Source organism: Chiloscyllium punctatum, chromosome 14, assembly GCF_047496795.1.
Source record: "Chiloscyllium punctatum isolate Juve2018m chromosome 14, sChiPun1.3, whole genome shotgun sequence".
Lineage (NCBI taxonomy): Eukaryota > Metazoa > Chordata > Chondrichthyes > Orectolobiformes > Hemiscylliidae > Chiloscyllium > Chiloscyllium punctatum.
Genome location: NC_092752.1, coordinates 8,653,178 through 8,666,621, shown reverse-complemented (window position 1 = coordinate 8,666,621; position 13,444 = coordinate 8,653,178). Strand labels below are relative to the sequence as shown.

At 40.3% G+C, this 13,444-nt stretch overlaps 1 protein-coding gene across 2 annotated transcripts in view; it reads left to right on the top strand.

Annotated features, from left to right (window-relative positions):
* grid2 (glutamate receptor, ionotropic, delta 2) overlaps positions 1 to 13,444 on the top strand; it is a 978,162-nt gene that overhangs the window by 883,230 nt on the left and 81,488 nt on the right. For both annotated transcript variants that reach the window (XM_072583858.1, XM_072583857.1), the window contains one exon: positions 2,794 to 2,989. In XM_072583858.1, the coding sequence (XP_072439959.1) occupies positions 2,794 to 2,989 (196 nt within the window). The remainder of the gene's footprint in view (positions 1 to 2,793; positions 2,990 to 13,444) is intronic.

Below are 13,444 nucleotides of genomic sequence, written 5' to 3'. Positions count from 1 at the left end.
ATGGATGAGGTGAACAGAAGGTGCTGTACATCTCTATGACTCTGACTCTAATCTTTCCATTAACGCTTCAAGTCTAATGACTTCTAATTGGACTAAAAGTGTGGCGTTCCCTTGAGTTGACTCCATAGGCTTGTGTTGAATTTCATTAGTGCAGGCCAAGGATATAGAGGTCAGTGAGAGAGCAAGAGGGATTATCAAATTATGCATTGACCAGAAACTCAGGACCATGCTTGCAGACTGAATGCAAATTTTTCCCAAAGTGGTCACCAATCTGCACTCCATTTGCCCAGGGTCATGTCCGCTACATTATGAGGGACAAATCAAGTCCCCTAAGTTGAAAGAAGTACAAGGAACAGCAAAACACTGAAATTGAATCACTTTTAAAAATATTTGTACTAAGCAAATTGAAGTCGAGGATATAAATATGGGTGAAGGTAGAAGCTAAAAATATTTCATCAAGACTTTTATAAAAATTCATTATTAAAAAGATTTGGCCTAAAAATTCTGCTGCCTCATCAGTTAGCAGCATTTCATTAATATCAAATTAATTTTACAGGCCAGCTCCATTGTTCATAAGATTTATTCATGTACATTATGATTAAAAAAACGTCATGCCTTATTGAAAACTGCTGTAACTTTTAAAAAGATTTCCAGTGGTGTGTGTGAAGAAGAAAGTTCATGATTGTTGGAATCCGAAAGTGGGTTAAGGGTGAGCATCAACTTCAACATGGATTTAGACAAAGGTTCAACAGGTTGTGAGGTTAAAAGAATGAGGTGATCTCACTGAAATATATGGGTTTCTTAAGGGGCTTGACAGAGTAAATGCTGAGAGGATGTTTCCCTTCATGAAGAGTCTAATATCAGAGGGCATAGTCTCAGAATAAAGGAGCACCAAATTAAGACTCAGATGAGGAGGAATTTGTTCTTTCAGAGGGTTGTGAGTCTTTGAAACTCCTTGCCACAGAGAGCTGTGGGGACAGAGTCCTTGTGTACATTGAAGGCTGAGACAGATTCTTGATCATTCAGGAAATGACAGGTTCTGGGGAAATGCAGGAGATTGGATGTGAGGAATGTCAGATCAGCCATGATCCAATTGAATGGTAGAACAGGCTCAAGGGACTGAACAATCTGCTCCTTTTCCTAATCCTTAATGTCTTATGGTATGTCCAATCCATGACAATGATTAATGATTGGTAAATAAAGCAAATGAAATCAAAGAGTTTTCATTTATCCATTTTCTTTCTTTGGTTTCCTTTGCAGACCAATCAAGAGGGAAAGCAGCCTGCTTTAAAACCTTGACCAACGTCCCTCATACTGACAGCAACAACAATTGCATTTATATTGCACCTTTTACAAAGCAAAAAACATTTCACAGGAGAGTTATCAAAGAGATTTAGACATCAAGCAACAGAAGGAGATGTTAAGACAGGCTTGGACCAAGGTTTTCAGAAACTTCTAAAGGGAGCAGAGGCAAAGGCTCAGAGAGGTTTAGAGAGGGAATTCCAGAGTTAAGACCCAGGTAAGACACAGCCACTCATGGTGGAGTGGTGAAAATCCAACACAGTGAAGACAAGAGTTAAATGAACAGAAATATCTCAGCGAGTTGTCATGCTAGAGGTCATTACACTTGTCCCTATAACATGTCAAGGTCATAGAAGGGCTTGGGGAAAAAAAAGCTGATAGTTTAATGTTGAGGTATTTTTAGAGTGGGAACCAATGTAGGTGAACAGGACTAGGAAGGAGTTGGAGTATTAGTAACTATGTATTGCATGAGCTGAGGATAACAGTTCAGGCCTGGTGATAGCCATCAAGGGCATCTTACAGCAATTGAGACCAGAGGTAGCAAATCTCTGGATGAGGGCTTCATCAATGGATCTCTCACCTGTGTATGCAGAAGACAGCACTTCAAGTTGTTGAATCCTTTTATTTTACCTCCTTCCCTGCAGTGTTGTACTTATTTCCTCTTTCTATGGTCTTTTGTTGACTCGCTTCACTCCTGCTTGATAGATTCTGAGGTACCTGATAAAGTCAATGCATGATCTGCAGATTCGGTCACACGTTGGGGGCGTGATGGGTGGCACAGTTGTACTTGAAGGGTCATGTCATCGAGCTGTTTGGAGATTTATGCATTGCCTCTATTGACTCAACTTTCCCTCTGCATGTTACGTACAAAATCTCTCAATGTGATTAGTTTCTTCCCAAATGAGCCTTTTCTATTTTGGTCCATCGCAAGGCAGAGACTGCTATGAGTGAACAGAAATATTTAACTGCTTCAGGAATGCTTTGAGATATCTGCTTCTGCCTGGAAATTTCTCACCATGACCAAGTTCCAGGTAGACCAAGTTCTCATCAAGTCATAGAGGGATATAAGCCAAATGCTGGCAGATGGGCTGAGATTAATTTAGGATATCTGGTTGGCATGGACAAGTTGGACTGAAGTGTCTGTTTTCATGCTGTATATCTCTATGCATCTATGTTACTGTAAGACTGTAAATGTACTATAATCCAAAGGCTGGTCTTTCTTTGACTCCATTGGCATGTGCCTTGCAAAACTATCTGTGCTGCATTGACAACTGAAAGTTCTACTCATAGGTTCCCAATCAAGTACTTCAAAGATCAACAAAACGTTTCATCAATCAATTGTAAACCAATTTTGCCTTACAGTTGTCCTCCAGTAAAATGTAAGTGTTTTTGGACATGGGTAATCCACACTTAACTTTATGCTGAGCCAGTAGGATTTATTTTTTTGAATGGGACCGTGTTTATTTATCCTGTCGTTTCTCTCAACTCAAGGTCCCTGCAAGATCTATCCAAGCAAACAGACATTCCCTACGGCACAGTAATGGAGTCAGCAGTATATGAGCATGTCCGTGTGAAAGGAATGAACCCCTTTGAGAGGGATAATATGTACGCCCAAATGTGGAGGATGATCAACAAAGGTAACGGCACAGAAACATCGGTGAAGGATTCCCAGGAAGGCATTCGAAGGGTACAGTACATTTCTTTCATGTCTTTCCATCAATTGTATATTATTCTCTGAAGTATGAGATTGTTGTGTGCTGGCTAATGATTGTATTTGGGAGACTGAGAACTGTAAACAGGAAGCTAGATACCTGGATTCTGAATCTCGCCCTGGGCAGTGATTTCAATTATTTTATTGCCCTTTCTTTTGTGAAACAGATAGTGTTCTTCATTCAAATGTAATCACACATACAACATCACTCTTTCAGCTGAAAGGGAAAGTGGACAGCCATGATTTAGCCTTCCAGCAAAAGGCCTTGATAATAGAACTAAAATGGTCACTTCTCAGTTTTCCCACATTCTGCTCCTTATCTTTCTCCCTCGTTAGCAACAACATTATGTCCTAAACATACGACTGAGGAACCAGTCAGGCCATCAAGTCTGCTTTGCCATTTGATGAGATCATGGTCGATCTGATAATCCTCAACTCCACTTTCTTGCCTTTTCCCCATAACCCCTGATTCCTTTATGGATTAAAAAATCTAACACAGCCTCAAGTCTGTGTGATGTAACACACTAGAGATGCAAGAAAGATCTACCAGAATGATTTCAGAACTAGGACATCGTACCAATCAGGAAAAGTGAACGAGCTGTGATTCTAATTCTCTAGAAAAGATGCCCGAAGAGAGATCTGAGATAGTTACCTGAGCTAGTAACATGAATTCAGGATCCACTTCTCTACTCAGCGAATGTAGAATTCACTGCTACAGATGACAGTGAGGGTGAATAGCATAGATGCATTACAGGTGAAACTTGATAACACACACAAAGCAACAAGGAAGGGCAGAATATGTTGATGGGTTGAGATGAAGAGGGGTGGAAAAAGGCTCATATGAAACTTAAGGTCAACATAGATATGTTGTGGCAAGTGACTTATTTCTAAGCCTTAAGTATTCTTACCTAACTATACGTTCCTCATTTAAAGAATGTCTTTACTGAATTGTCATTGGTTTCTAATAACAATTTAGTAAAATGCAATCTCTTCATTTATATGTTTATCCATTATGCTTTTTCCTTTGTGATTTCTTGCAAACTTCAAGAAAGCCCTCCCTTAACACACTGTTAAAATCACACAACACAGGGTTACAGTCCAACAGGTTTACTTGGAAGCACTAGCTTTTGAAGCACTGCTACTTCATCAGGTAGTTGATAACCTGGTGGTGTGTGATTTTTAACTTTGTACACCCCGGTCCAACACCGGCATCTCCAAATCATTAACACACTGTGGTTGACAATTTTAGTTTGTTGGAATATTTTGAACTGAGGGATATATTTAGGATGGTGGGGGGAAGAAGTAATTTGCTGATATGAATTTGTAGCTTCAGAAACAACTGTTTCATCTTTATACAGAGCAGGAGACATCCCTAACTGTTTCATATGGATTGCAAAGGCAACTCAGGGATAGAATTCATTGCACATTCTCTTAGTCAGCTGGATTAACTTTGGCAGAAGATTGGTGAAAACTCAATTTACATACAGTCAAATGAGTTGAGAAGGTCAGTTGACAAGAGGTTTGTACTCTTCAGAGTTTATAAGAACAAGAACTTGTCTCAATGGAATATATACAATTAGATTACTTACAGTGTGGAAACAGGCCCTTCGGCCAAACAAGCCCACACACCCACCCATTCCCCCTAACACTACAGGAAATTTAGCATGACCAGTTCACCTAACCTGCACATTTTTGGACTGTGGGAGGAAACCACGCGGACAATGTGCAAACTCCACACGGACAGTGAGGTAGGAATTGAACATGGGTCTCTGGTGCTGTGAGGCAGCAGTGCTAACCAATGCGCCACCGTGCCACCCATATCTTATAAGGCTTAACATGGTAGAAACTAAGGTGCTGTTTCCCTGCTTGAGAGAGTCTAAAACTAGAGGTTGTAATCTCAGGACAGGGTGGTCTGCTATTTGGGATTGAGATAAGAACATATTTCTTCATTCAGGTGGCATTGAGGCTTTGTATTGTCTACCTAGAGGGCTATGGATGATCAGTTGTTAGTGCATTCAAGATTAAGATCGATAGATTTACACAAGAGGCATTAGGGTTTATGAAGACAGGGCAATAGAAACACATGGTGAACAGCAGAATTTTAAGTTATCTTGGTGTTGGAAGCTAGAAGCTAGTATCTTGATGTTTCCAAAGAATGAATCAAGAATTTCAAGAGTCTTAGGATTTCTGCCAGTCCTATATCATTTTATAACTTCAGTTATTACTGACTTCTGCTAATATATAGAACTTATAAGTTAGCATGTCTGTGCTAGTACCAACTTTGTCCTCTGTCATTAAGTACATTGTACTATTATAAGTGAATGATGCGTAGCACATCATTAAATGACAGGCATGACTGATTCTACATTATTTATGATGCTGCTCGTTCTGCAAGGCTGAGAGCTATATTATTTTATATATATACTTCATGCATTTGTGCTTGACTTATATTGTATCACAGGGCTGATTCCTTTGAAACACCAGCACTGAAGATTTTAACAAACTGCGGAGGTGGCTGGAATATGTTAAGAGGAATGCCAGTGATTGTACGGCAATTGTTGATGCCAGTTCAGTAATATAAAGGAGTTTTTTACAATTTGGTTTGAGGTAAATTTTACAGAGCATCACCACTTACACTGAAGCAAATATTAATTTCAGTACGGACTCAGCACACAATGCCTGGAACTGCCTGGTTCAAATGTCACTGCAGCCAAACATGGCACCCCTTCTCACCTTTCTGGACCTTCCTGCCTGCTTAATCACTCTATTGTCCTCCAACATCCATCTCATTATTTTAGGCCTGGGCTGACTACTACCTGTCCAAAAGGTTAGCATGTCACCTTCAATGGCTACTCCTCCTGCCTTTCGAAAGTTACCTCAGGTATGAGTAGAAATCTCTTCCTTGTTGTCAGCTGCATTATTCATCATTCATAGATCTGGGGATGGTTTTTCTGAAGCATGCAATCATCTACCCATCCTCCACAAATCTGCATGCCTCAATCAATTTTGCTGTTAGCTAACGACACGTCAATTCAATATCTGCAAGACTCAGGGCATTTTGTTCAAGGTCACTAAAAGAACACTGAATGTTGGCTCCTATCACCATCCCTGGTTGACTCCTTGACCTTTATTTGTGGGTACCAACCTTGATGTTCTGTTTGGTTCGACATACCAGCCATTGATTAGAGCACCTATTCCCATTGTGCAGCCTCTCGGCCTTCATTTGTAACAACAGCAACTGAAAGCAATCATCATCCTCTGTCACTTGTAGACTCCACTGTCTCTAAGGGCTCTTTGCTGCCATCATGCATTCTGCCCTTCAGAAATTGAAACTCACCCAAAACTGTAATCCCCAACCAGCGAGGCTCCATTATATTCCTCTCCATATGTTACCTTCAGTAAGCTCAAGTGCCGATCCTGCAATGAATCCATTTCACCATCCTTCCCTGCAGACTCTGTCCCCCACAACAATGGTCTTGCACCTTCTTTATTCAACAGCCTTTCACAAGTGCTGAACTTCCACTGTGTACCCTCCAGACATTTGACTGAACATCCACTCCACTGTGGATGCAATAGCTCTTGGTCCACAATTGAAGCACTCACAATTGGACCTTCTGCTTTGTTACCTCTCCTTACTTTTCAAAGCTTCCCATCTGTTCAACTTGCACCTTTAAATCTTCTTTCACTAAAGTTGTGATTGTTTTCATCTCTATGAAGGATACTTGAGACATTTTATGCAGTTAAAGGTGCAGTTAAAGTTGAAGCTGTCACATTTTTCAGAGTCTAAACAGTTGTGATATGTAGAAATCGTGTGATTTCTCTGTTCAGCTGATAAACATGTAGATGTTGCATTTCTTTCAATTCTGTCCCTGAAGGCATGACGTGAAGTCCTGTAGTTTCCTTCTCCTGGTATCTCCCCCAAGTGGCTTATTAATGTGCAAAGTTACCGGGCAGATATGTTTACAATAAAAATGAATTGATCATCAAGAAAGGTTGTCAAGAGTCTTCCTGAATCCTGCCCTCACCTCAAGTAGATTCTCTGGGAATTAACTTCCCAAGTCATAGACTTATCACCTGAGATACAGTGGTCAGAGCACTCATTGGAATTCTTGATGATCAATTCATTTTTAAGCTTTACTGGTCATGGATTTGGAACAATCCAGTGGGAAAAAAGGCAATTTACATTCATTGCACAAAGCATCATCTTAGGTGCAAGTTACCTACCAGTTGGCACCCAAGAGCTGTCACAAACCATCTGAAGACATACCAAAGGAGGAACATCAGAGTCACTAGGGAGGGTCCTGATGTGTGTACATAATGTGGCATTACCATTGGATAAACATATGGATGAAAATGGAATAGTATAGGTTAGATGGGCTTCAGATTGGTTTCACAGTTTTGTGCAACATCAAGGACCGAAGGACCTGTACTGCGCTGGAATATTCTATGTTCTATGACTGCTGAGCCTCCTCTAAATCTCACAGGACTATCAACATTCCAAATGATATCCCATCCCTACAATTTCAGTGGGGGAATAGTAATTGTAACCAAACCAGTTGTTGTGTACTTAAGTTAGACCATAAGGCTATATGACACAGGAGCAGGAGTAGGCTATTGAGTCTGCTCCACCATTTTATGTAATGATGGCTGATCTCCTCAACCTCAACTCCACTTTCCTGCCCTTTCCCCATAATGCTTGATTCCTGCATTTAAAATCTGTCTATATCAGCCTTTGAAGAAATGTAATGTTCCAACCACTACAGCCCTCTGACGTGAAAGAGTTCTACTGATTCATTGAATCCTCTACCTGAATGTAACACCTCGATGATTACTCACAGCAAAGTGACATAATTTTTGCTTCAGGTAGGGTGAGGAGGCAGGTTCTACGTCTACCTCAGTTGGAATGAGGGTCAAAAACTGTTTTGTTGGTGTGAACCCAATTTTGCTAACCACCTATCCAATCCTAACAAGCACCCAAGCCAGGTAGAACAGATCTAATGTTCTTTATAAATGTTTCTCTTGTGCATGTTAATAATGCCACTAGAGACAAATTCTTTAATATTTAAACCCAGGCTTGTTGCACACTCTCTTCCTTTAATTCAGTTTTTCGAAAACTTCCAGACAGTATGTTGCTAACCATTCTCCACTGAAAATGTAATAACTGTACAGCAAAGTGAAAATATAATTTCTTTCTGCAATTGTATCTGGGGATATTATTGAACTAGAGTTTGACATGACACCATAATAGTTACTATTCAACTTTGCTGTAGACTGCCCTTTAGGTGAGAAAAGAAGCAATCATTTTCTTGAACGGATTGAAATTCTGTGTCGTCTTTTTGATTGCTTGGTTGCTGAGTCATTTTGGAGGGTTAAAGGTTCTGCCACACCGCCATTTCTTAACGTGATCAAGTTTGCAAGGTTGTAGCTTGAGTGGTTTAGCCAGGATTTCCCAGTTGCATGAAGTTTGCACAGCAAAGTTTCCAAGTTTTGCAGAGTTTCGATAAGAAACCTTTGATGAAATTACATTATTTGCAGCAGAGGAAGAGTTCACTTGGCCCATGGGTTTGTGCATTGCTGCATTTCTCAGTTGCAGGTGCAGTTGCAAGTGTCCAGCCCATGTATAAGTATTTACTCATAAGTCGCACCCAATGACCATCACATAACCAAGATTTAATATAACTAGTTATCGAGTACCATGTAATAAACCTTAATCAAGATTAATGCAATATTGTGATGAAGGCATTGTGTGTGTATGCTTCCCCACTTAGGCTCATATTAATAAGAAGGATTGCTTAGATTACCTACAGTGTGGAAACTAATCCACACCGACCTTCCAAAGAGTAACCTACCCAGACCCATTCTCCCTGACTAATACACCTAACTCTATATGGGCAATTTAGCATGGCTAACTCACCTGTACATCCTTGGACTGTGGGAGGAAACTGGACCACCTGGAAGAAACTCGCACAGACACAGGGAGAATGTGCAAACACCACACAGACAGTTACCCAAGGCTGGAATTGAACCCAGGTCCCTAGCACTGTGAGGTAGTAGTGCTAACCACTGAGCCACCATGCTGTAGTACTAGCAGTGAATCTACCTAAGACATAGCAAATGATTCCAGTGAGTATGGCCATAATATAAACCTTGCTAATCAATGGGTGGATTTTACCATATATTATCAATCCTCCAGGATTTGAGAGTGGCCATGATTGTGTATTCCAGTCTCTTCAGTAGTGGACATTCTGCAAAGTATCAGATTGGAAAAAGAGAGCGATGACAGTTAAGTGAACAAGCAATGTAATGCTGTTTCCTTATCTGGTTACAGCCACCCCCCAGATCTGTCTGTTTAAACAATGCACTTAATTTCCATGTGCTCCCACATATTGCCTGGGACATATGCCAATTATGGACCAATTAGTAAACTGAATTAGATGAGGAAAGCCTCACATAAGGCCCTCTCCAGATACCTTTTGCATCGGTGAGCAACTCAGTAAATTCACCACCCACCAAGCATGTAATTACAGTGTAATCAAATGATAGAAATTCTGACTCCAAATTCTCTCATTATATGAACCAAAATGAGCAAAAGGGGACAGTTAATAAAGCGTTAAAGTCTCCATAATGTTGCCCACACATTCAGCTCTACCTCCGCAAAAGTTTTAAATGCGCATTTTTCATACAAAATACCTGTGTCATTTCAATCACTTTCTTTTGTGAGGAAAATCTCACTCGTATTTTTGTCACAGGGGTATGAAACAGAGTTAAGAATGAATTACCAAGTAAGCTAAATGTATTTGCAGATTCCAAGGAGAGGACTGTGAGGTGGTAGATAGGAAAGGGTTTGTTTGCATTCAGGCATGCCTGCATCTTGGGGATTTAATGTCACAATCTATTTGATCTCAACCTTCCAATCTCCGAAGTCAGGTGTTTTTTCCTCTTATCTTTGACAAATGAAGTTAATATTAGCTGGATCAGGGCATTTATTCTTATTTTAATTTTTGTCTGATTGTTGGTTGAGAGGAAGATTCATAGACTGATGCAGCTCCTGCAACAGAAGGCCGTTTAGCCCATCGTATCTGTGCCAGCTCTTTATAAGAGCTATCCAATCCGTCTCACAGCACTGCCTTTGGCTGAAAACAATTAATCGTTCGATATTTATCCAATTTGTTTCTTTTTTTAAATGGCTCATGTTGAATCTGACTCTGCCACCCTTTCAGATAGTGTATTTCAGATCGACAACTTGCAGCATTAACCATACAATTAATCTGAAGAATTCCTAGCAATTGGTTCACATTCTATTCTTGATACTATGACTCTTAGTTCTTTGTTAATTCAAGATATCAAGAAACATGGAAATAGAGGACCAATCAATAGTTAATCAACAGGACTTGCAGGGCAAAGTGTAATTAGCCTACAGGATCAGCCAAACTGCAGAAGGAAAGCCTTGCAAAGATGGTTTTATCTCTGTGCTTTTTGCTTTGGTTAATGTGACAGTTATAACTTTCTCTACCCACAGTCTGTGCAGCTGTGACTAACTCAATGACTTATTCAAAACCATACACACACAGTAACATTTTCACATTATCTAGTTTGCAAATTACATTCCTTTTTTTTCCCACACATGTGTTGGAATCTTTGGTCTTGTTGATCATCGTCTGTAACTGCTTGCAGGAAGACAGACCACTTGGGTCACTGACGTTCTATCAGACATAGTCATCTCGCTGTTGTTGCTTCCTCTCTCATATCTTGTTCAGCTTCCAAACCATCTAGTCAAAGTCCAAGTTCACTTGGTCCTTCTGTATTCTGCATGGGTTTCTAAACCACTTTATTACTGCAACCATGTGAATTTGGAACTGTTAGTGGGTCATTCAGTCCCTCAAGGCTTCTCCACTACTCAATAAAGTCATAGTGTAACCTCAAAGTCACCTTCCTGCCTTGTCCTGACAATCTCTCATTACTTTGCTTAACTGAAAAAGAACCGGAAGTGACGTCACCATATGAAATGACATCACAACATGAGATGACATCACCAACCCAAGGAAACCTAAACACATAAATAAAAAGCAGACCATACCACCAGTGTTTCATCCAGAGGCTCACTGATGATGTTACCTAGTATGGTGACAAAACGTCTGAAACCGAACTTTCCAGCTCAGCGAGCAAACCTACATCCATAACATGAATCTATATTCCCTGGCCTTAAAAATATTCAAGAACTCTGCTTCCACTGCCTTTTCAGTTCGTGTTCCAGAGACTCAAGAGGCTCTGAGAGGAAATATTTTTCCTAATTTCCTTTTTAAATGGGCGCTACACTTCCCTGTTTCTAACCTAAAGAAATTTAACATAGAGGAGTGGTAGCAGCTGGATAAAAGTATAAGAACAACTTGCAGTTATATAGTACCTTATTGAAGGAAGATGTTCAATAAAACATGTATAAAGCATGTACAAATATATTGAAATTGAACCACAGAGGGAGATACCAAGGATAACTGATCAAGAGCTTGGTCAAATGTGGTATCCAAAGGATGAGAGAGAATTAGAGAGACAGTAATGGTTGAAGAGGGGTTTTCAAAGCTTAGGAACTATAGGTAACTGAAAGCAGGTGCCAGTGATGTGATGCAGTTCTGGTCACCCTGCTATAGGAAGGATATTATTAAGCTGGAGAGGTTTCAGAAAAGATTTACCAGGATGTCACCGGGAATGGAGGGTTTGAGTTATAAAAATAGGCTGGATAGACTGGAGCATTATTCACCGGAGTGTAGGAGATTGAGGGGTGACCTTACAGAGGTTTATAAAATTACGAAGGGTATAAATAAGGTGAATACCAAGGATCTTTTCCCTGTGGTAAGGGAGTTCAAAACTACGGGACATAATTTTCAGATGAGAGAAGAAAGTTTTAAAAAGGACATAAGGGGCAATGCTTTTACACAGAGATTGGTTTGTGTGTGGAATGAACTACCAGGGAAAGTGATGGATGCAGATCCAGTTACAACATTTAAAAGACATTTGGATAAATATATGAATAGGAAAGATTTGGAGGCCAAATGCAGGCAAGTGGGATGAGTTTAGTTTGGGAGCATGGTCAGCATGGACTAGTTGGACCGAAGGGTCTGTATCTATGCTGTACGACTCTATGGCTCTATGATTGGATAAAATCATGGATGCACAACAAGAATTGGAAGAGTGCAAAGCTCTCAAAGAAGTGTCAGGCTGGAGAAGGGTACAGAGATAGGGGAGGCTGAGGACAGGGAGGGGTTTGAAAGCAAGGATACTTTATAATTGAGATATTGTTGGACTGAGAGCCAATGTCAGTCAGCAAGCACAGACAGAAAGGGTAAACAATCCTTGGTACATATTAAAATGTAGGCAACAGAATATTCGCTGAGCATGTTTCTATGGGGTGGCACATGGGAGGCCATCCAGGAGAATCTCATTATAGTCCAGCCTAGAAGACAGATAACAAAGCATGAGTCAGGTTTTCAGTGGTAGACATGCTGATGTAGGTCATAATGGAGAGACCTATGGATGGAGAAGCAAACAGTCTTGAAGTAGACAGGGTTGGTGGCTAACCTCATGGTCATACAAGATACTGAGATTGGAAATAGTTTTGCTCAGCTTCAGGCATTGCCAGTTATATAAATTACACAAAAGGACGCTTATCCTAACTGGACTTTGCCAGTGTTTACAGAGTATATGACCCATCTTCAATCTTACTTCATTCTCACTCTATCGGCATTTCATTTCACTCCTTCCTCCCTCATGCATTTATCTATCTTTTTCTTAAATCTGGATTGATCACTATTCAGAGGAATTCATTCATGAGTGAACTCCTACAAGATTACTGTGGCATTCCTGTTAAGTGGCATAACTCAAGAGTCTCACAGTCCTGTCCATCTATTTAATCTCTGCTCATCCATCTTCAGTTTACTCACTTCCTTCTTTCATACACAGCAATAGGAGCGCACAGGGATTGAGGAAGAAGGGCAGTGAGAGGAGCTGGAGGAAAGCAGTATTGACATCTCACTGAAATAGGCTGAGTACATGGACATGAAAGGAATTGAAAAATATGAGGATAAAGTATGAAGTGGATATGAAGTAGAAGATATTGTGAATAGAGATTATATACCTATGCTTGCTCTTAATTGATTTACTGTTGGGGACTATGATTGAAACCATGAGGGTGAGGATGAAGAAGTGGATAAGATTGAAGAAGTGAATGAAGAAGAAGATATGATTCAACAACAGTCCAGTCTGGTTGTAGTCCAGTCAGACCCCGTTCCACTGGATTTCACTCATTTTCTCAGCCCCATTTCTCTTCTACTGCTAGATTGAAAGGCACACCCTTTCTCTAATCCCCTCACTCTCCTCTACAACATTCTGTCCTGCTGTTCTGTCTCTGTATCCTGCATTAAAATAGCAGACAAAGGA